The sequence below is a fragment of the Coptis chinensis genome, chromosome 8, assembly GCF_015680905.1.
Source record: "Coptis chinensis isolate HL-2020 chromosome 8, ASM1568090v1, whole genome shotgun sequence".
NCBI lineage: Eukaryota > Viridiplantae > Streptophyta > Magnoliopsida > Ranunculales > Ranunculaceae > Coptis > Coptis chinensis.
Genome location: NC_141463.1, coordinates 75,280,712 through 75,305,459, shown reverse-complemented (window position 1 = coordinate 75,305,459; position 24,748 = coordinate 75,280,712). Strand labels below are relative to the sequence as shown.

At 35.4% G+C, this 24,748-nt stretch overlaps 1 protein-coding gene and 1 pseudogene across 1 annotated transcript; both read left to right on the top strand.

Annotated features, from left to right (window-relative positions):
* Positions 1–13,093: 13,093 nt before the first annotated feature.
* Positions 13,094–14,499, top strand: LOC147483056 (putative F-box protein At2g36090). The gene has a single exon (XM_086576355.1). It carries the CDS (start codon positions 13,364–13,366, stop codon positions 14,330–14,332), a length of 969 nt encoding a protein of 322 aa, XP_086432481.1. The 5' UTR covers positions 13,094–13,363; the 3' UTR covers positions 14,333–14,499.
* A 6,735-nt stretch (positions 14,500–21,234) lies between these two features.
* Positions 21,235–21,907, top strand: LOC147483055 (uncharacterized; annotated as a pseudogene).
* The last annotated feature ends 2,841 nt before the right edge of the window (positions 21,908–24,748 follow it).

The window sequence follows — 24,748 nt, the reverse complement described above, 5'->3', positions numbered from 1 at the left end:
AATCATCTATCCACGGATACATCATTAACAAAAAATATTACCATAATTATATTAATTAAGGTTTTCTTTGCGTCCCTAAAAGCACGTCGTATCTATGTCTTACCTAGTTTCCCTGGCTACCACAATCGCTACCCAAACATGTACATCCACATGCCTCCCCTTACATAATGAACCACTCCGGGCGTAACCACCCGCGAACGCGCGCACCGTAAATCCTCACACCTTTAAGCAATTATGTAAGTAATGCCACTATTCGGCATAAAATATTAGCATCATCATTCTATTTTGCGAACGGAATAATCAAATAACTATTAATTACGCCAGAGGGCCATTCAAAATTTAATCAAACGCCGGAAGAAGGGCAAATTCGTCGCCCGAAATGCCGGAAGGGCCAATCACATGAGTTGTGGTAGTCAAGTTCTAGGATTTTTGGATTCGTAATTTATTCAAAGGTCATACATTAATGACTCATAAACATATTCCACTATATCGCGCGGGGTCAATTACCTTTTATTGCACTAAGCCATAATATATAGAAAATATCTCGAGTTATATCTCATAACCGCTTTTTTCTTTCACGCCAATATATTATTGACTACACCACACTCCCGGTGGCAAATATTCACCAATACTATATTAGCATCTCACATATAAAAATAATGGAGTGTATATACATTTCTCCAAGATATTGCATTAATATAAATATCCCAAAGATATTATATCATGTCACAATGCTTCAACGTATCACATACATTTTATTATAACGTATTCGAATATAATATCTCCTAACATCTCAATATCGCCACGCGTCAAAAAATACACAACATCAACTCAAATCTTTCTTAGATAATGACCACCAAATTATACAAGCTTCCACATTTATTTTATTACTATATGTAATCCATATAATATAAACATAAAACGATTAAATTAAAAAATCCAGCGTCCACAATCAAAGCCCAATATATATATGATTTACACACTACTCACGCCAAATCTAAATTAGATAATGACCAACTAAGTTATACTGATATCGATAATATTTTATTACTATATTAGTCCATATAAACAAAAGTGTGAAAAACGAAAAAGTCAACATTCCAATACCAAAGTCAACAAAAAAGGTCAACGGTTAAAGTCAAGGTCAACATGGCATGGTCAAAGTCAACATGTCATGGTCAAAGTCAAACTCAACCTATCCCGGTCAAAGTCAACGGTCATGGTCAAAGTCAACATGTCCTAGTCAAAGTCAACGGTCATGGTCAAAGTCAACATGTCCTAGTCAAAGTCAACGTCATGGTCAAAGTCAACATGTCCTAGTCAAAGTCAACGGTCATGGTCAAAGGTCAAAGTCAACCGTCAAAGTCAACGGTCCGATGGTCAAAGTCAAACTCATTATCGCCCAAGTCAAACTGTCGCTTCCGTGTTCGACAAGTTCGAGGGTCATAGCCATGGTTCATGGCTAAGGTCAAAGTCAAACCAAAAGTCAAACTGGGGTTCGAAAGTTCGGGGTTAGTCATAGCCATGGTTCATGGCTAAGGTCAAAGGACTGGGCTCATGACCCAGGTCATGGTTCGGACTTGAGCCCAACCTTAGAACCCGAAAGTCTAAAACCAACTTATTAATTCTACCCGAATCCCGAATGGGATCTATATTAAATTATATGGATCGCCCAAGCAATATTAGAAATTTACCAAAATAAAAAAGTGGTTCGGTCAAAAATTGAACTGAAACCCAGCCCAATCAAAACAAAATAGAACCGGTCAAAAAAAAATACAAGTGGGTTCAAATTTGGAAATAAAACAAAGAGAATCGTCCCCAAAACTTAACTTAAAGCGGGCCCAATCTAAACCAAAACCGGTCCACAACTTAATCCAAACCGCCCAAATGAACTAGTTAGCTTTTTCGCCCAAATAACTTAATGAAATCGGGCCCAAACAAAAATATTAGAAACTTAGTTTTGGCCCATAGAACTAAACTAACAAAGGCCCAACAAAAGGCCCAACTAAGATGAACAAGTGTCATCTTCTTCCTCCAAAGAACTCCACCACCAAAACCGACCACCACAATGGGCCACCACTCCTCACTTCATCAAATCGGTTATGCCACAAATCGAAAACCCACCAACATTAACAAAGCCAAAAATCCCAACCTTTAACTCCACCATCTCCTCCAAATCTAGATCTAAAATAAATTTCGGCCACCATTGATGGAGCTTCGAGCTTCAATCGACGAACTTCATCATCACCCACCAATACCCACACAACCAATCATCCATCCACCACACTAATCAACCCATAAAACAGTTAACACATCAAAACATAACGGTTCAATAAAAAAAAACTCATGCGACGCCATTGATGCCGGATTCCAAAACTCAATGTTAAACACAAGCTTAAATCGATATCCCCACCTCCATCAATCAATCCCATAACAACATACCCAAGGGGTTTAACAAAGATTCAAGCCTTTAACAAAGATTCAAGCCATGGGCGACCAGTTTGGGCTCCGCGCTAATTTAGGGGCCAAATCAAACTTTGGCGGTTTCATCTCGCCCGAAGTTTCAATGAGTTTAATGGTTAAATTCAAATCCAAAATTCAATAAAGTTTAATAAAACGGATAGCACGAAGTCCAATACAACGGATAATGAACAGTATCAATACACATAAAACCATAAGTTCGGTGAAATAGCAAAATAGCTACTCACCCAGATGAATAAAATCCTAAATTTTCTGAGTCCGGTATCTCCCACTGAATCCGAAAAAGCTCTTCTCCATTTTCATTATTCTATTATTCTCTGAACCCTATTTTCTAGAAAAAAGTGTTTATATACTTGGGTCCGAAACCCAAGCCCAACGCAGACTCGGGCCCAAAACCAGACCCACATGTCCCGAGTCCAATCCGACGAATTTTTAAATAATTAATTAATTTAATTAATTAATAACTAGATAAAAACGTATTTAAAAAATACGGGCGTTACAGAAACCCTATGTGTATGGACCAGGCCACTAAGCTAAGGCAAAGGCTTAACTTTGCAAAGTTTTGTGTTGAGGTTCCAGTTGATCATGAGTACAAGAAATCAGTTAGGATCAAGATGAATGAAAAGGAGATGGACATAAACCTTGAATATCCATGGATTCCCGTTGCACCGCTTAACTTGCAAAAGTTTGGGCACAAAGCGGTCAGTTGTACATCAAACACTAAAACCGTATGGGGTAGTAAAAGAGACCAGTGACAAACGAAAGAGCAAACAGTGAATGTACCAACCGGCGAAGTCAAGTCATTAATGTAGTGGAAAATAACACTACATCGGGACTCGATGTAATTTCTATATCTCTAGCTACTGAGCAACCTAGTAAGCCAATTGTGCGCGGAATGTAAATCCCTTCCAATTGATTGAGCAAGAAGAATAGGAGGAATTAAGTACACCTGTACAAATCAACTGTCAACATCAACATCACAGTGATGTAAGAGGTGGCACTTCTGCAAGAGGAAGTTTTAGAGGTGGCTCTGCTACTAAAGGTGGAACATCATCTAGAGGTGGCCTAACTGTTAGTATGGGTGCTTCTAACAGAGGAGACTCAACTGGTAGGGTAGTATCATATGAGAAAGACCCTATAAATGTCTTGGCAGTTGGGACTCAAGAGATGAACACTTTGGAGTTAGCTAATGCGAGCGAAGGAGAATTAGAAGATGACCTCCTTGAATCCGAACACGAATTATTTGTAGATCATGTTCCTAAGAGTACATCAGGGTATACAACCCAGTCTAAGGATCAAAACAAATGGAGTGTTGCAAATCCAAAAAGAAGTAAAAGAATACAAAAGCGTTCTTCGGGAGAAGTAGAGCCCACTCTTGCAATGATGAAAAAGATAAAGTCAATAGTTAAAAAACAAAAAGATGAGGAATCTTGAGGACTACACCAGAGAATTTTGGGATGACACTCTAGGACTCACTTATGTGTGTTGTGCTTGCGAGGGTTTCTTATGTGACTATGAGAAAGCGCAGACTCATCTTAGGAAGGATCATCCAAAGATAGTGAAGCAATTAATGGCCAAAAAGTAAGAGAATGAGATAGCATTGTTTGCTATCACTTCATTCTTGATCGAGGACCCATTGTGATATGTCTAGCTAGTGAGTAATCTCATCTTTGTCAAGTTTGTTGCGTGTTGCATTTTGATTTTGTAAGGCTTTGTGTGCTTCCCTAATGATCTAACTCTTAGGGAGGCTTTGTAAGGTTCAATGTCCAATAAACACAGGTGGGGGTCTGCCTTAACCCCATAACCATTTCAAAAAAAAAACTATAGTCCTTCCACTGAGGAGGAAATCCAATCAGGAAATGATCATAGAGCTTGTCAAAATTATATGAACATTAATTAATACCATGTTTAAACATGGTTAAAAAATAGTAAAATAATCTAAAGAGTAACATTGTTTGAGTAAATACCTCAAAAGAAACTCCATTTTCCTCGATACGTGGCCTATTAATAAGGTATTGCCGTCGCTGAATCTTGAAGGCCAACAAGACTCCTGAATCTTAAAGTTGTTGAAGTTGCAGCCATTCGCCCATACTCATCAGGAGATTGGGGATCACAGATGTGGAACTAAGAGGAGACAACATCAGAGCAGTTGTGAATGCCTTAGCCGAACCAGAGTACCAGACTTAGACTATAGCTGGAACCTGTCAAGTCTCAAAACAGGCGGGTACCAAAAAGAGGTGGTCGTTATTTTTATTTCTTTATTTTATTTTGTGTCCCTATTAGAAATATCCCAAATTAATTTGAGAGATATTATTGGATTTAGGCAGTTATTGGGGTATGACAAAAATTTATGTTAGTTATGGAGGGTATTAGGGGTGGGCAATGGGCCGGGTCGGGCTAGCCAGGCCCTAAACATTTAAAGCTTTTCCGTTATTAGGGCCGGGCCAGCCCGGCCCTAAAGTTTCCATAGGAACGGGTCATAAGTCTAAATTTCAAGCCCTGACCCTACCCTAAACCCTCTTTAACAGTTTCGGGCCGGGCCTATATATTTTCTTCTTTTTACTGCATCAGTTTTAAAACTCATTTATATTACAAAAAAAAATTCAAAGATTTGCAAACTCAAAGTCCCACCACTTTGAAATTTGAATAACAACCAATCTAGTAATAATTCTTGATAAGTCCAACAATTTAAAATACATATCCACAATTTAATAAACTGAAGTACATAGAGACTCATATTTATATTTCAAAATTACAGTTAAAATGCACAAGACATATTTTGGAATGAGCTTTCACTGACATAAATCTATTATCTCTTGTACTCAAATCTCACCAAAATTACATTTAACATTGAAGAACACAAAGACAAATAAGAGTATGGAATGAGTTTTTACTGACGCCAACCTATTTTTCATTAGGCTAGTGCCCAGTGCTCATTATTGTTCTTGGCGACTAAGTTAGACGGGGAGTTGTGAGGTGTACGTGAGTTGTGAGATAGAAACAATTAGGTTTACAAGTTTTTATGATATAAGACAAGTTATTAGAAATTACCCATACGGTAAGTGATAAATTACAAAGGACAGGTGTTATTTTAATTAAAAATATGTAACAAGGAGTTGGATAGTTTTAATTGTGTATTTTATAGTGAAATTATAACTAGGGCTTGGTTAGGGTCGGGACACATGTTTGAAACCTTAGCCCTGACCTTGCCTTAGAAGGCATTAGGGCCGGGTCAGCCCTGCCCTAAACTCTGTGAGGGCTTTAGTTGTGAGGGCTTTATAGGGCTTAGGGTCGGGTCGGTTAGGGCCGGGTTAGGGTCGTTAGGGCCAAATTCCCACTCCTAGAGGGTATGGGAGTGTTTTGTTGGGTATGTCCAAGATCACCCTAAACTTAATACTTTGTTCTATATATTTAATGAATTTTAACTACTTAAAATTGTATTTTGAATTATTTTCAATTGCAATTCTAAATGAAAACTTCCAAACAGACCCTAGCTAAGATTGTTATCATAGATTGAAATTCAATAACAATGTCACTATCATGGTTAATGGCTGATCATGATGTTAATCATTTGGCAATGTATTTTTCCATTAGTAGTTGTGTGCTTCAAATTAGTTATATTTTCAATTATATGAGAAACTAGTAGAAATGGGAGATCAATGAAAAATTGGAAGCCAATTAAGATTTTATAAAGAGCTAGAAAGTTTTGTATAGATGAAGAGTTTTGTATAAGAATTAAGAAGATAAGAAAGAAAAAGGAGTTGTAAATAGTAATAATATTGGTGTTTTTACTCCTGCACGTATACTCACAAGATGACAATTAGAATCTTATCTTTACTCCTTAATTTGTTCACACAAAACTCGATCATCTTTATCTGCTAGAATTATGATGAAGATATATAACATATACTTAAGTAGGACACCACATACATAATATGAAATGAGTTAATACTCAATATATATGAAGAACAGTTTCTAAGAAGGAGACTACTCGCCTACTCCGAAGATTTTCTTATATGACAGCCTCAAACGTGATTGCACATTATTATCACACAATAATTAAAGGTCCCCAATTTGTTTTGGACAGACTTCCAAAAAAAAAATATTATTACAAGTGTGTTATTGGTTTCAAAAAATCTAAAAAAAAAAAAATTATTACAAGTATGTCATTGCTCCAAAAAAAAGTTGGATTCGAAAACTTAAAGCGACTTAACGGGCTATGTAGTTTGGGATTAAGTCTTAACGACTTACACCGTTTTGGACTTAGTCCAAACGATGATGTGCCACTTACCGGTCGAAGAGCCCAAAAACAGAATTTTATATTTTTGAAGTCCAAATCCCAACGACATAACCACACCGTTTGATCGAGTCCAAAACGATGTAAAATGTCGTTTGGAATTTTTCAAAATTCAAATCCCAAACGACATGGCCACATCGTTTTGGACTCAGTCCAAATGGTGTGGCCATACCGTTTGGACTTCAGTCCAAATGGTGTGACCATGTCGTTTGGGATTTGGATTTTGAAAAATATAAAGTTCTGTTTTTTGGGCTCTTGATCGATGTAGGCACATCGTTTGGACTAAGTCCCAAACGGTGTGGCCAAGTCATTTGGGACTTAGTCCAAACGACCTAGCCGGGTCGTTTAAGTTTGGGGTTTTCGAATCCAATTTTTTGTGACCAATGACATACTTGTAATAATTGATTTTTTTAGATTTTTTTAGAGTAATGGCACACTTGTAATAATCATTTTTTTTGGGAGTCTACCCAACACAAATTGAGGTCCGTCAGTAACAAATACCTAATTAAAATATTGCATAAGTTGGCATGCATTTCACATGTACTTTTATGATGTCAAACTCTCAGTATGGATAGGAGATTAGGAGCATTATTAAATAGCTAAGGTTGGTTTATGATGCGGGTTAGAAGGCCGACTTAATTCCAGCAAGTTTTGGGTTATGTAAGATGCAATGTTTATTCTAGGGAAGTTTCTAAATTCAAAAAGAAAATTCCAGGATTTAGCCAGTCTTTACTACTCCGTTAGAGAGCTTTTCATATGCATTATTATTACATTGCTATTGTTTTGGGTGCGACTACAACCCATGGCTCAGCACCCTAAAAACTTACGAAGTCTAACCTGATTGGCTAAAAAAAATGACGAGGCCAGAACTAAAAAATAAAAACAAATGCAAAAAAAGAAAAGAGAAATTGAGATAATCTTATACTGTCTCCTTATGATGATCTTTTCTTCAAAGGCCATTTCGCTTGAATAGTCTGAACTCAGTGGTTTGAACTCATCAACTGATTCAACACATTCTAATAATAAGCTTCAATTTCCCGGTTCGTTTCTAAAACCTGCTACTAAACTTCGTATATTAATGTTAGGGTTTAAGAACAAACCAAAATCTGAGAAAATAGAGCCAACCACCAAAAAATCGTCTCCTTTATTCACAGTGAAATTTAAAGTTGAAGAAGTCCCAATTGTTTCACTATTCACTAGAGACAACAGTTCAAGAAACTCCAATAACAAAATCAAGTCAGAAGAGGTTCATTCCTTAGAGAAGAAATTTGTTTCCAGAGATTCATTACGGAAGTATTTAAAAATTGTGAAGTAACTCAACTTTAGAGTTTCAGAAGATAAGCTAGGTTCTAGTCAATTAATGAGTAACTCTCTCTCTTTTTGGTTATCTCAATTTCTTTTATCTTTTCTCGCGTTTGTTTTTAATTTTTAGTTCTCGCCACGTTATTCTTTTTTAGCCAATTAGATTCGACTTCGTAAGTTTTTAGGGTGCTGGGCCATGTGTTGTAGTCGCGCCCTATTGTTTTCCTCGTCAAAAGCCAATGAGCTATTGCTGCGGGGCTGCCTCTACCAAAGTTTTAAATTTTAATTTTAGTTGTGCTTAAAAAAAAAAAAAAAAAAAAAAAAAAAGTGGGGATTTCGTGCATTGGTCATTTTTGACATAGTCCTCTTGAAATTTGAAACGAATTAGAAGAAATTTCTAACTGGACGGGAGAATTCAAATTTCACAATGGTTTTGCATGTAAGTACATTGTGAATCTTAAATTGACATGGAATTTGGTGTGTATTGACTGGAAATATGAATTTCGACCAAAATGGTGTAGTGATGAAAGTCTGTAAAATCACAAAACTTTTGTTGATAACTTTAATATAAAAATCATTACTGTGATAGTGAATAATATTGTGAAAGTACTGGAGTATTATATAGAAAATTAATAAAGTATGATACTCCTTAACTTAAAACATTTCCAATGCAAACAATTTTGAGGGGAAATAATAATTTGTCACCCTTGTTAAGCAAAAAACAATAGCCCAATGCAAGAGTGATAATGAGGGTTTCACTAAATAACAATGAGAGTAGCACTTGCTACAAATATTGTTACCGAGTTGTGAGTTTCGGATGGAACTTTTTATTCCATCTCGTGTGTTATTTTGAAAATTTTTGTGTTTTTTTTCCGGACAGAATGGTTTATTTTGTCCCGTGTGTTTTTTCGATTTTTATTTTAGTTCGGAAGGGATGTTTCAGTCCTACCATTTTTTCGTTTTTTACATTTAGACGGAATGAAACATTCCGTCTGAAATTTAAAGTCACATCTGTATTGGGCAACTCCTAATAGTTTTTCACCAACAAAGTAGTTATGAGGAGAAATAGTCCTATTTGGTGCTGTAGAGGTAGTAAGCTACTGATCAAAGCTGTTTGTATTGAGAATGCTCTTAGGACAACTTTGGAGCACTACTGGACTTGGACTCAAACTTATTGTGGAACTTCGCCAATCTTGAATGAACCGGTCCATCAGTACATACTCTTCACCTTTGAGGTATCCTTTCCCTAAATGCCTCAATTCAGACCTTGACAAAACAAAACACTGACAGATAAAAGAAAAGAAAATGGTTTTTATATAACAAAACAAAATAAATAAAAGAAAAGAAAATGGTTGCTACACTTTATGGGTTCTATACCAAACCACTACTATACATTTTCTCCATATTTATCTCCATTTGTCATCAGTCTTGTGTACTCTGTAAGTCTGTAGTGGTTATCCATTATTGAGAAATATTATCATAAAAAAAAATGCTATCAATTGACAAAGGTATTTGATATTTTAATGTCAGCAATTCCTAATAAGAGTAGTATAGGGCCTTGGGGTGTCAATAAAAAGAAAGAATAAATGAAAAATATATGGGGAAAATCTTCTGTGAAAATGTGAAACAAGCCCATGTATCTTTTGATCTAGTTAAATACTTAAACGTATGATTATACTCATTATAAAAGATGATCATTGAACAACTTTAATCACTTAACCTTTAGATATTCATGCACAAGCAGCGAGTCTCAGTGAAATTACTTCTAACCTTTAGATATTCATGCACAAAAAGTATTTTTCTTAAAAAACAGCGAGTCTCAGTGAAATTACGTTCTAGTACTCACTCAATTACTTGTTGACGATGAACTAGAATTTCTAATTTAAGACTTCAAGTCTTTATCAGAAAAATAAAATAAATAAGACTTCAAGTGAAGCATCGTCGTCATGATTACGCGACGAGGTAGTGAGACAATTGTGATATATTTCTTTTTAATAATCTCACTTTATTAATTTAAGCTAAGTAATCTATCACATTCACCGCCACCACCTTTATCGTCATCATCATCGATTGTCTTTAACTATTAAGTCAACTATTTCTTGGGCTTGTTATGATGTCAGAATTATACCACAAACTATATTTTATCATCATATACTTTATTAATAGTTATAATATAATCATATGTGAAAAAGTTAGTAGACTGTAGACCCGGAGGTAATAACAAATCACTCTTTTTGGTAATTGAGATTTTATTGCTTAATATACAGCAAATCAATCATCCCCACTAACCAAACCAAACCAAACCATACTAGTAACTTAACAAATCAGTCGCCCCAGCTCCTTTAATAACTCTCAATAGGAAATAAAATACTTTTATGTATTTGGAAATTTGTTTCTTTGGCAACAGAAAAGAAGTTAGCGCTTAAGAGCATTCCCCATATAAATCACTTTGAGAGGAAATAACAACTTACCCTTATGAGCCATTCTGTCTGACGTGTATTTTTTGATATTTTTTTTCATTTTTTACATTCAAACAGAATAAAAACATTCCGTTTGAATTTTAAATTCACATTTGCATTAGATAACTCCTAGTAGTTTCTCACCAAAAAACTTAGATAGAGGTAACAAGTTGTTGTTTGTATTGAAAATGCTCTAAGCATTTGGCTTTATTTCTTAAGTGTTAGGGCAGCTAGAGATATATATAGCTACACTGATACTCCTCCAAGTCACAACCGTTTAGTATTGGCAACGGTGTGGGATTTTAACTGAAAGGCTTTTGTAATTCTTTATCTCTTTTAATTCGAATTGAGAGTTACCAAAAAAAAATTCAAATTGAGAGTTGAGACCCATTTTATTTGCAAGCTGGTGGACTCTCAACCAAAAGATAAGTGTGACTCACATTTGATCACAGTTGAACACTTGATCTTGCCAAACTATTTTATTTTGATGACAAACATCCATACACTCAGTATCACATATTATCAAAGAAGCAAAAACCGTTTAGCCAATACGCTTTTGTCATTAGTACTACATTTTAGCAGGGAAACTTACCTTGCCGAACCAAAACGGTGAATAAAAAATTAAAACTTTAAGTAAGCTATTAGGCCATGCCAAAATTGAAGAAAATTGGGTTATAAGAAGATCCTAACACTAGTCGAAAATTTCCGGCAACTTCTGATAAGGACTGCATTTAGTAAATTATGTTATCATGTGGATATTCATAATTATTTATTCTTAAACGCGGTTACTAAACTAATTTTTAAAGTGATAATAAAACACTCACATCCAAACAAAAGTACTAAAAGTCTAACTTAATCACTAATTACGTAAGCAGTCTCTAAGGAATTTTATTTGCAATGAGGTGTTGAAATCGTGATGCCAAAAAGTCAAGCCGGAGCACTTAAAAGTTGAAGAAATTGATATAAAAGTTGAAAGGCTAGATTGAAATTCATTGAAATTGTGACATGAGGTTAGTAGAAATTTCATTTCATAAAATTGAGCAAGGTATGATGGAAATTTTTGTAAGAACTATCCTAGATAGTGGTTAATGTGTCCACTCACAATTGATTGTATATTTGTATTGTATGACTTAGCAATATTACGAAACAAAATTGCTATAAAGAATTTGCTCATGTAGATAAATTCGTACTCCCGCAATTTTCTATAGGTTTAAAGAAAGTCGAGTATACAGCAAAATTAAAGTCATTAGAAAAGGAAAAATTGAATAGAAAGCCCAAAGTCGTGAGAAGGACATGTAGATTATTGGGAAAAAAAAAAGTGAGAAGGGCATGTATATACTACATATAACTACTAAAATCTTATGTAATTTATCCATCATATCTAGGCTATTTTAAATCTTATGGGTTGAACCGTTGAACAGAATGTAATGTAACATTGTAACCCATGTCCGACCCATTGGATCATCACTCAAAGAGATGAGGTCAGTGTGAGTCACCAAGTATATTAAAATCAAATGTGATGTAGTCCACTGAGCTAATACATGAATCCAATTATTATATGTCTAATCGACTAATCCAATAGACGAATCCAATCTAATTGTTGTGCTAAACAGCCTCTATTGGCAGCTAATGCCTGGATATTCTGCCGGAATTTGGGGTTGCAAATCTGACTTTTAACTCTAATAGTCTAATGCAAGTTGAACCTTCATAGCAGCTGCTAAAATGCTTGGATTATTATCACTAAAAGATATGCAGATTTTGTGTTTCAGTTGGAACTTCGATTGCAATCATTTCACTTTCAAACTCTAATGCAAGTTGATTTCTAGATTATATCCAAACACTTTGAACGTGGGTTCATTAATGTCCCTACTTTTTAATAAGATGGTTAAACGTCTCTGAGGGAATGGATTAGTCTATTTCTTTTGTTCAAAGGCTTTGATATTCAGTATTCGGGTTGAGGGAGTCCAATATGATAAGTTTGACTTGTTTTTTTCAGCTCATATTGCACGACCGAGCTGTGAGTGGGTCAAAAACAAACCGAGTCCAACCTCGAGTACGTGGGTTGATTTACAGATTTACTACTGTGAGTCTGTAAGATGGTATTCCAGACCAGCTTCGGTCTATTCATTCTGTGCTCAATTTTGATTTTATAATATTTTTCTAAATGAGCTTAAAATTATTTTCAGGCTCTGCCCTATTAATTCGAGCCGAGGTTGAGCAATCCAGCCCGGATCTCAAGTAAACACACCATACTGAAAGGCAAATGTTGTCTGTCCAAATAAAGCTCAGAAATGACATTTTATCACCCATCCTCCTAATTTGATTGCAATGGGAAAGATAGATTTCCGAAATTCATAGAACACATTGTTGAAAATACTGCTGGATGATAATAGCTGCATCAAATATGAATGCAAGCTCTGGTCACAAAAAAAAAGGAGCGGTTCATCACTGAGAGAACTAAATTAAATTATATATATATATATTTATATGTTAGATTCTTAGTCAAAAATCACAATGGATTGGTAGGTTGGTCCAAGATGCCTGCTATATGGTGCAACTTAGAACTCAATTTGATGCACTGAAAGGAAAGAAAGTTACATGTGGGTGTTGCAGCGAAAAAAATACACAAAACCGGATTAGATCATATAAAGATAGCAATTTACAATAATACCCATATTATTTCTAGATACAATGTCTTGATCACCTATATAAACCCCACTCTCTCCCCTCCATTTCTTCATTCAGAGTTTCAGACCCATACTCAAAACTCAAAAACACCAACCAATTTTCTAAAAACTGCTACGGTGATACAACAACAATCACCATGGATGAAGGTGTTGCCACAACCTCAATCTCCTCCCTCCATCACGACATAATAAACACCCATCTCCTCACACGTCTCGATGGTCCAACACTAGCTTCAACAAGTTGCGCATCATCACAACTCCACACACTCTCCAACGACGAAAATCTCTGGACTAACATCTGTCTTTCCACGTGGCCTTCAACCGACGACCCACGTATCCGGCAATTCATTTCCAACTTCCCCAACGGGCCACGCTCATTTTTCTCGAAATCATTCCCACTCCTCATTTCCCACCCGGACCCACCATCACAAAATCTCAACCCTCCGTCACAAACCCAAGAACTAATCTCAGCCGTTGATATCCATTACCAGGGAAAATCAATTTTCTCAAAAGTCCAAGAAATAGAAACCCACTCCGGTTGGTTTCGCTGTTCTCCATTTCGCATCGATCTTTTAGACCCAAAAGATGTGGTCCCCACATCAATAGTTCAGAAGCGCGACACGCGTAGAGATTTATTTGAAGAATTGAGATTAAGTTGGATTATAATTAATCCGGTAGGAAAACAAGCAGCGAATTTTTCCTCATGGAGACCTGTTTCAGTACAGCGACACTGGTTAACTAACGAAGTACAAGTTCGTTTTGCGACAATCTTGGGCGTTGATCAAGTGACAGATGTACAGTGTGGGATTATAGTGACATTTGGAGGTGAGATGCAAGTGAGAGAAGTGAGTTTACAAGTTGAGAATATGGATGGGATTAATTTAAATGGGAAGGACAGTTTGGGTATTTTGGAAAAGGCAATACAAAGTGGAGAGAGAAAAAAAGGGAGGAGAGAGGAAGCAAGAGAGAGGTATGAGGAGTATGTTACAAGAATGAGAGAGAGGAAAGAGAAGAAATTGAGAATCGAAAGGAGATTAGATGCACTTTGTGTTGCTATTGGAGTTTCTATTTTAGCTTCTTTTTGGATGTTGGTTTTATTAAGATAGTTAATACGGTTACTGTTTGACAGTTAAATGTACTTGGAAAAGGATCAAAAAAGGTTGTTACTGTACTTCTGTGGGGGCTAATTTAGCCATTTTGGGACTTTTCTTTTATACCTAATCATAAGGTTCATGTTTTCATAATGAGCAATGGGAAAGCGTAGTTACTTGAACCAAGCCAATTTTTCATGTTGTTGGAAAAAATGGAATAGATTCATTCTCCATTTTCATAGCCCAATGCCGCAATCCCCATAGTTGCATATCAATTGTTTTTAGGACAAATCCACGTTGTAGATGTATGCATACCAGCCAAACTCGAAAAGGAAATGTTGTATTTTGTAAGACAAATAAAATTATAAAAATCGAAAGAGACATGTTGTATTTTTTGCAATAATTAAAGGCCTATAATAGAGAAATGTTGCGATCAACTAAGTTCACCATCTCTATAATGGTGAAGTGTTAATGGGGGAAAAAGATGTGTTACTTGATATTTCCAGCCGTACGCAGCTAGAGCTATTGGCGATCACAATTCACATCCACAATTAGCCAAAACTAGGGCTGTTAAAAAAAACGAGAAACCGAACTGAACCAAACCAAACTGGCTAAAATTAACGGCTTTTAATTTTTTCGGTTTTCAAAAAGCAAAACCGATTGGTTAGGTCTGGTTTTCGGTTTGAAAGTTCGGTTAATCGATATAAACCGAACTGAACCGGGTACTAGATATATATAGAAATTTTAGAGTTTTTTTTTTTTTTTTTTTTTTTTTAAATAGTTCATGTTAATGAACACTTGAATTCTTGTTTCTTGTGATTTGTGTTATAACTTGTCAAAATGTCTAAATTGACATCAATACTATTCAATATATTTATTAAAATTCAATTGGCTAGTGATCAATAGATCCATATAAGTTTCAATTTGAAGTTTGATAGAAAGTTCAAACCAAATCGAGTCATTTTATTTCAGTTTTTGTTCAAATTCGGTTCGATTTCGGTTTAGATTTTTAGAAAACTCAGTACATCAGTTCGGCCTGGGTTGACCGAGCCCAAACTTGAGTAAGATTTCTAGATTAAAGATTGTTTCCACGGGAAGATACAAGCAAAACTCAGTCAATTTCGCATTAATTGTAAGAGTGACTTTAAATTTGGATTTGTAACTTCCAAGGACAACGACTTAACTGTCAAAATTTTCTGCAGAGTATTTGTAATTTCATAATTGTCGTACAATTGAATCAATAGATACACTGATTATGAAGCCCATTTGAAGTTTGATATTTGAGCAGCGAATGCTCAGTTGCTCACATTTGTAACATTTGTAATCAAGCGGTTCAAGCCCGCCATATGAATCGTTTACATTTCACAAATGCTTGCTTGCAGATGCACCCGAAGTCTGAACAAGTATCCTACAGTTTGGATTTTCTTTTCATTTTTCATTCACAAAATTTGCACGGCGATTATTCCATTTTAATTATCTGTTTCAATAATTCAAGCTGTAAAGAGTTTTCGTTTGTACTGGGATTATCCCACTTAGTGCTTTAGAAGTTTGGACGCACCACAATGACCGTTTTACGTATTCTGATGCCCAAGCTGAGGGGGACATAATTTGTTTTGTGTAGTAGTAGTCCAATGCCGTGAGACACTGGAATACTGAACAACATTTTTTTTGTTATAAGGTGAAGCGTGACATATATAAAAATCACGAAAGCGATGTGTTAAGTTATTTGACAAAAGTATTAGTGCCACTGTGCGAGGCTGAAGCAGCTACCTAGAGATAACTCACTACCCATATTTTAAACGAAATTCCACCCGAGTGACTCTAACTATATTACAGAAAAGAAATGCATGCCAGTACCTCTTTAGTCCAAACTCTAATAATTTCAATAATTTAAAGTTATTTCTAGTTTGATCACTTTGATGTCAGTCAAATAGTTCTTGGGTACCCATAAGTTCTTTACGAAAAAAAATTGTATTTTTTGAGAAAATTGACTTTTCACCAAAAATTTACCACAAATCGCATAGATATTTATTTTTATCTTTTGGTACCTTAAGGCCATTGTTTCGGGGGACCTAAATGATAAGATCTTCTAGTCTAATAAGGTACATACAAAGTGCAACCAAATTTTGCATTCATTGGATTCCCCGATTTGAATGGAAAACATTGTTTTGGATTTCAATTTTGAATCTTTCTAACAAAAAAATTCGTGATCCCATATTCCCATCTGACACATTGTCGGACACTGAATCCATAAATACAGAAAAAGTAACATACTAACTTCACCAACATACTAAAGGATTTAGATTGTCCATGCTTGGGCGGTGTGTTTTAAATTCTCCTCTTTCAGTATAGAAATTAACACATGTACCCTAGGTGTATTTTGAGCAACTTCGAATGCTTGGCACCACTTTTTTAAGGTACGGACTTTTCCCTCCACCCACAATTAGAAGATCTGGATTCATCTAAAGAAGATCTATTTTATTTTCTTCTAACCCATCTGGCACCAAAAATATGACACTTGAATGTTTGATCATAAAAGTGCATCAAAGTGCGCACTTGTTATTACTACCATGGCCCAAAATATCGCCGAGATATCCGATATCTCGCCGATATATCTCGGTAAATTGGTACACCGAGATCGATATTTCGAGATATATCCACCGAATATTAAACCCCTTTTTTCCGATATATATCGGAATTTCCGATATGAAAGTTTATATCACCGATATAATCGATATTTCGATATAATCGATATATATCGGTTGACTTTTGAAATTTTTAATAATTTAATATTGAAATTTCCGAAATATCCGATATATCCGAGATATATCGTGAGATATCCGAGATATCCGAGATATATCGGTGAATATCCGATATTTTAGAAACTTTGAACCAAAAACCGAGATATCCGATATATCCGATATATCTCGGTTTTTGAGTACACCGATATATTAAACGATATCGAAATTTTGGGCCTTGATTACTACAAGAGCGAATGCGGTAAAACGTGGCTTCTCCTCAACAGAATTAATGTGATACTTTATTACAGAAGGAGACGGGCTCTGAGCTGCGAGACAAATGTCCACATTACCAATAAAGTTGATCAAAAGACAAGGATGACTTTGCTTGAAAAGATAGTCCTTCCGCAACGTACACGTAAGAATGGATGAGGACTGCGACCTCTGTTGTACGGATAATCTGGTGGAAGGACCAAACAGAGAGAGTAACTCTTGAGGACAAACAGAAAAAAAATTAAAAAAAAAAAAATCATTGTCAGTGTTTTTTATATAACTAGTCTGATAAATAATCTATAAAAATTGAACAACTTATTTAATTTTTTTATAAAAAATAATATATTACTTATTTAATTTTTTTGTATGTAGTATTTTGTATGTAGTATTTATTTTTTTTATTTTGTTTAGGGTGTAGGAGATAAATTCATAGTTATTACATAATTATAAGGGCAAAACTGTCGCAAAAAAAGTAACCAAGAGTCACACATTTTTTAATATTAAATCACTATTGCTTGCATATTGTAGGTAGGGGTCAAGATTTTTAAAAGGGTTAACTAGTATTACCCCCCACTAGATGAGCCAATTAGGATTTCCCCCCACACTAGATGGAAAATTAGGATCTCCCCTAAATATACAGTCAACTTGGTTTGACCGTTAATTTTAAAATCAAACAATTGAAAATTACACAAATGCCCTCATTGTTTTCAAAAAGAAAATGTTTAATTTTAATTGGATGGGGGCATTTATGTTATTTTCAGTTGTTTAACTTGAAAGTTAATGGTCAAACCAAGTTGACTGTGTGTTTAGGGGGAGACCCTAATTTTCCATCTAGTGGGGGAAATCCTAATTGGCTCATCTAGTGGGGGAAATCCTAATTGGCTCATCTAGTGGGGGGTAACACTAGTTCACCCTTTTTAAAATAGTAAAAGATCACTTACAAATACAAGACCGGATAGATTTTAAGACAAGTATACTCCTGACGCAAAATTAAAAATGACTTGAGTGGTAAAAAATCAAGTTTACTTCTAATGCGAAGAAAAAAAAAATGACCCAACCCAACCAAAACGACCTGCATATGTTGGATGAACAAGCTCAACATGAGTTATGAGCTATCCCTTGTTCATAACTCAACATAATGAATGATTAGTGAGAACATTTATTAGAGTATGAACAATCATTCGCTTATTGTTTATACCTATTTGGGGTATAAACAATCACTGTTCATACCTCAACATAATGCATAATCAGTAAGAAATTACCTATTAGAGTATAAACAATCAATGTTTATATCTATTTTGGATATGAACAATCACTGTTCATACAACAACATAATGTATGATCAGTAAGAAGACATATTGGAATATTGTTCATACATATTTGGGATATAAACAGTGATTGTTCATACCTCAACATAATATATGATCAATAAGAAAACACTTATTAGAGTATGAACAATCATTGTTCAAACCTCGACATAATATACGATCAGTAAGACAACACCTATTGGAGTATGAACAATCATTACTTATTTGGGGTATGAACAATTACTGCTCATATATCAATACCAACATAATGTATGATCAGTAAGAACACCTATTGAAATATGAACAATCATTGTTCATACCTCAACATGAATTGTAAACAATCACTATTTATACATCAACATAATGTATGATCATTAAGAATATCTATTGGAATATGTTCATATATATTTGGGGATGAACAATTACTGTTCATACCTCAACATAATGTATGAGGTATGCTCACTTATTTATTTATTTTATTTTATTTATTTGTTTTTTATTTGCAAGTCTGTTTTAAATAAGATTAGTAACTCTTTGATGCTGGCGGAATTCGACCCCCAAACCTCTAGTATCATTACCCAAAAGTTTTACCGACTTTGCTAGTCGGCACCTGCTATGCTCACTTATTTGTTCGTAAGGGCATCTTCAATGGGGGGTGTAAACCGTATAGAGTGTAAAGTTTACACTCTAAGTATCAAAAAATGCTTTCCAATGGGGGTGGTATACTATAGGTAATAGACTATTAGTTGATAGAGGAGGTGAGGAATTTCCCATCTCGTTATCAGTTAATAAATAGCTCGGGCGACACTTTAACCAACGTTCGAACAAATAAAATTTCGGACGTCACTTTAAATCACGTCCCTTTCTAGTTCTAAAGTCATAATTTGAATTTTTTTTACACGGACGTCACTTACCATTGAATTTGAAATTTATAGTTCTAGTTCTAAAGTGACGTCCTAATTTAAATTAAAGAGAGACATCCAAATTTAAAATTTAATTATTTTTACACTTTTCTATTGGAGAGTATAGAGTGTAGATATTTTATAAGCTATACAATAGTATGCAATTAGAGTTGTAAAATCCTAATAGCACATACGTGGAGTCTATGTGGAGGTGTTATTTTACACCTTCTTTCCATTGGAGATGTCCTAAGGGTTATTTTCACCCGAAAATTGGGTTTAAATGTTATTTTCATCTTAAAATTGGGTTTGTGAGTGATTTCAATAAATAGGTGTCCTTAAAAGTGATTTTGGCCCGGAATTCTTTGAAGGACCAAATATATGGCCAGGTCATTCATTCTAATCTTGAAACATACTAATAATACTCTATTTCCGTTGTATGAAGTATCTGATGCTACCAAATACACCCAAGGTGATTTTGTTGGGTGAATAATTATACTCAATTTGTTGCTTAGAACAAAATCTTCCCAGGCAAGTGCAAGGTGACCTCTTATCGTAAGTTTCAAGTTTCATTAACATGGTGATTTTGGAGCTAACCAGTAACCATACTATCCAGAAAGTGTCCCAGTTAATTCAGACGTATTATCTATATACCGTTTCACCATATAATATTGCAACTTAAATATCCAGGGCGGGATTCACATTTCGTATATCTTTTTCAAATGCTGATCATATGGTGGGATGGTGTATTTAAATTTTTAAATTTTCGAGTCGGATCAAACTTGGGATGGCTCACCTTGTTACACAATGTGACTTTGTTGCTCCTAGGTGGAGGTGTAGTCACCTCGAATCGAGAATACTCTATCCATCAGGTCACTTTTTTGAACGACCAATAAATCAATAATACAGCTCATATTTAGCTGAGAATGGTAGGAGAGTTTGTTTGGTAAGAGCATCTTTAGGAGAGCTACCAAAAAATACCAAACCAAAAAAACACCAAGCAATTTTAGGAGCAACATTAAATTTTCACCAAGCAACTATGCGGTTTTGGCAAAACCGCACAATATAGCCCACGCGGTTTTTCCAAAACCGTGCCACTAAAGCCCAAGCCCATGCGGTTTTCAGAAAACCGCGTTTTTTCAAACCGCGTGCTATATCCATTTAACCCTCTTGGTCATGCGATGTTCTCTTCATTTTTCATGTTCACTCCCATCTAAACTCATCTCCTTGAACAAAAAAAAAAATACTACCAAAACTATTGACGATTTTTCAATGGATCATTCATCTTCTTCTGATTCTTCATCGAGCTCGAGTTCGAGCTCGAATTCTTCAAATGATAACACTGCAGTTAAAACTCATAAATTAGTGGCTATTGCTCTACCTTTGGTTCGACATTGTCTGAGTTTATTGCGTCAACAAGAAGCGGAGTCTTTTTATAGACCACATGGTGGTTCGAAGAAAAGAAGAAAATGTAAGAATCGTCAGTACGAGCCAACATTGGCTCGTGTAAATGCTAACTACTTCGGTGCAAATCTTATATTTCGTGACCACGACTTTCGACGCCGATTTCGTTGGGTCAGTTATTATTTACTCGTATTTTCAATCATCTTAATCATAATGTACCATATTTTCAACAAAAAGTTAATTGTGCGGGTAAGTTTGGGATTAACCCAAAAATAAAACTAATTGATGTTATACGAATGCTTGCTTATGGGACTGCACCTGATCTAGTAGATGATATGTTACATGTTGTTGAGCCAATTGTTCATGAATGCATGCGCTATTTCTGTGATGGAATTATTAGAATTTTTGGAGGTGAATACTTGCGCAAACCAAATGCTGCAGATATTCAACGTTTGCTTAAAGAGTCTGAGGAACGTGGATGGCCTGAAATGCTAGGAAGCATTGATTGCATGCACTGGCAATGGAAGAATTGCCCATCCGCGTGGCAAGGGTCTCACACTGGCTATAAGCATAAACCAACAGTAATTTTGGAGGCAGTTGCCGATCGTGACGCATGGATTTGGCATGCTTTTTTTTGGAATGGCGGGTTCTTACAATGATCTTAATGTGGTTGACTGCTCACCAATATTTGATGATATAGTCAATGATGAAGCTATTCCTTGTAAATACACTGTGAATGGCCATCATTATGATATGGGCTATTACTTGGCTGACGGTATTTATCCTAATTATACCACCTTGATTCAAACGATTGCTAAACCGACTATTACACAAGACAAACATTTTGCAAAGAAGCAAGAAGCTGCTAGAAAAGACATAGAGCGGACGTTTGGTATATTACAATCGCGTTGGGCTATTTTAGCGAATCCGTCGCGTTATGGTATTTGGAGAACATGGCTACTGTTATGAGGGCTTGCATCATTTTACACAATATGATTGTGGAAGATGAACGCGAAACGGATATCCCGCAGTATATTCCTGATTTGGAAATACCAAGTAGAGAAGGTGCATCTGAAGACCAACGCCACTTTGTTCTATCTCGTTGGGCATCTGGTGTCGAGAGGGTTCGTTCAAAAGTTGTTCATGATAGATTGAAGAATGACTTGGTTGAGCATTTGTGGAGTAGGCGTGGGCGGCGTGGTCAGACTTGATTTCTATTTCTATTTGCACTTCATTTCTATGTATTTGTGGTTTTATGAAAGGATTTGTGTATATGAGAATTTTGAAAATACAAAGTAGACTCTGCCGATTTTTTTTTAGAATGATAAAAAATATCAACTTTAAATTAAAAGAAAATATTCAATTAAAGTACATTCTAATTAAAATCAAAATACAAACTCAAATTAAAGTACGTCATTAATTAAAAGACATTAATTAAAAGACAAATTAAAATACTCAAATTAAAAGACATACAAACTCAGATTATTAAAAGACATACAAACTCAAATTTAGACTATGCACTACTTTGACTACTACCAGTGATATTGCCAAGTTGATTCTTCATTTTTTGTAAAATTTCTGCCCTTTTGAGTTGCCAAATTTCGCGCCCGTCTTCGGGTAATCCTTCTAATTTCTTTCCTAGTATTTTCGCATCATTTTCATCTTCTCGAACTCGGAGTGCATCTTTCTTCAATTGAAGTTTTTCTTTTTGGATTTGGAGCTTCCAATCCATCTAACTTTTCTTTAATTGAAGTTTTTCCAATTCTATCTCATCTTTCTTTAACTTTCTTTGAGCTTCCAATTCATAGCCTTCTTTAGTGGTTTTAAAAAGTTCCACCAGAAAATCATCAAGTTTCTTAGTGGATTCCTCCACTTTAGAATCACATTCTTTTTTCTCTTTTTGCCTTCTTTTCTTGTTTTCTTTCTTTCCAAGAGGCTTATCCTCAAGCCCATGAACTTGGTGTGGATCATAATCTATTGGTTGAGTTGTCACAGTTGATATTGGAATTGATGAACCTCTTTCCCCACTGTTTGACTTTGACTTTTTGGTGGGATGCAAATCATTTCTCAACTGTAGCCTCTTCCATTTGGGTGAGTCTTTCACCATATTATAGCATTGCATCCACTTCCAAACCCCATGCATCACATATGCACTTATTGCTTCCTCAATCTACCAATTAAGCAAAAACTAAATTAGAATTGAAAAATGTATTTGTGAATCAAAATAACAAATAAAAAGTAAATACTTACAATCATATTGTCATTATAGCCACTTGGAGGAGATGCTTGAATCTTAGAAAGAATAGCATGAAACTTGTTGATATTAGCTTGAATGAGAGTCCAATAGTGTTTCATACTCGTTAAGTTGTGTTCGGTCATTCTTCCTAAATTTGCATGAAATGCATTTAGAATTCTAGCCCAAAAATCATTCGACTTTTGTTCATTTCCTACTACACCATCTTGACTAACTTGTAGCCAACTATTGGTGAGAGCAATATCTTCTTCTTGTATCTATGAAGCCGCTCTAGATTTTGATTTTTGTTCTTGACTCGTTGTTTTAAGAGTAGAGAGTAAAGAATAGAGAGTAGGAAAAAGAAGTGAGTGTAAAACTATGGGGTGAGTGTTTCAATTTATAGGGTTAGAAAGATATAGCCGTTTTTTGCCCGTTGTTGTAATTGAGTGCATCGCGGTTTTGCCAACACCGCGCCCATAGAAGCCCAAGCCCACGTAGTTTTGCCAAAACCGCGCCATAGAAGCCTATTTAGCAGCTCAAGCCCACGCAATGTTGGAAAAACCGCATGAGTGATTTGATACTGCATCAAACCTGGAACCAAATATTGGCCGATTTGGTGTTTGGTTTGGTGTTTTTATCAACATGTAGCTCTCCTGAAGTTGAAAAAACACCAAATTGTTGAAAATTTGGTGTTTGGTGCTAAGTTGATATCACTCCTAAAGATGCTCTAAATGCCTAAATGTAAGTAGTAATCCATTTAGCTTCTTGTTTGCCGATATCTTAAACTTAATGATGAAGCAGAGCAACTCAGTCGCTCCATTTTTTTGGCTTCATCTTTTGTGTACGAAAGTAACTAAACTAAACAAGAGATGCTATTGAAAGAAGGACCTGTTGTCCATTTAATTTTGCGTTGAATGCAGAATTGACTTATTTTGCTCTTACTACACCTGAAGTTCTGAACTGACAGTCTGACCTGATCAAATTGTCCCTACATTTGACATTTTGAATCCGGCCATAATGTACTTTTAGATAACGGCTTTCGTATGCTCAAATACCACACAAATAATGTGTGAAATGAGCATCACTTACGAGTTACGACACATGTTCTTTGCATTTAAGTGTGTAGTTTGAAGGGTTTTTGTGTTTTCCCTTGTGAAGATGATATGATATATCGACTTATCGAATAAAATTGAGATTGACCAGTTTATTGCAGTCCTGCGTACAAAACTACAAACTGCAAACTGCAAAATTGATTAATGACTAATGACATTGCATTGATAAATTGTTTAAATCAGTAAAATCACATACATGAAAATGGAAATTTAAGTGTCACAGTCAGTAAAACCAAATATGCATACAGTTTGATACAATATCGATTGCAGAACTTTTATAATTCAAGTTTCAACCCGTCCATCATCCAAGCAAATCGTCTTACGGCTCTATAAAAGCGACAATGCTGACATGGACGGTTAGGCAATTTGATCTCAGTAAACGAGGTTTTTTATTCATGCTTATGTTCTGCAAAACGTGGCTTCTACTTCTACAACAAAATGATACTGCAGAAAACTGTGATACCG

Bases quoted from the DNA above. Each gene is read 5' to 3' on its own strand.
- LOC147483056 (XM_086576355.1), top strand. From the start codon at position 13,364: ATGGATGAAGGTGTTGCCACAACCTCAATCTCCTCCCTCCATCACGAC.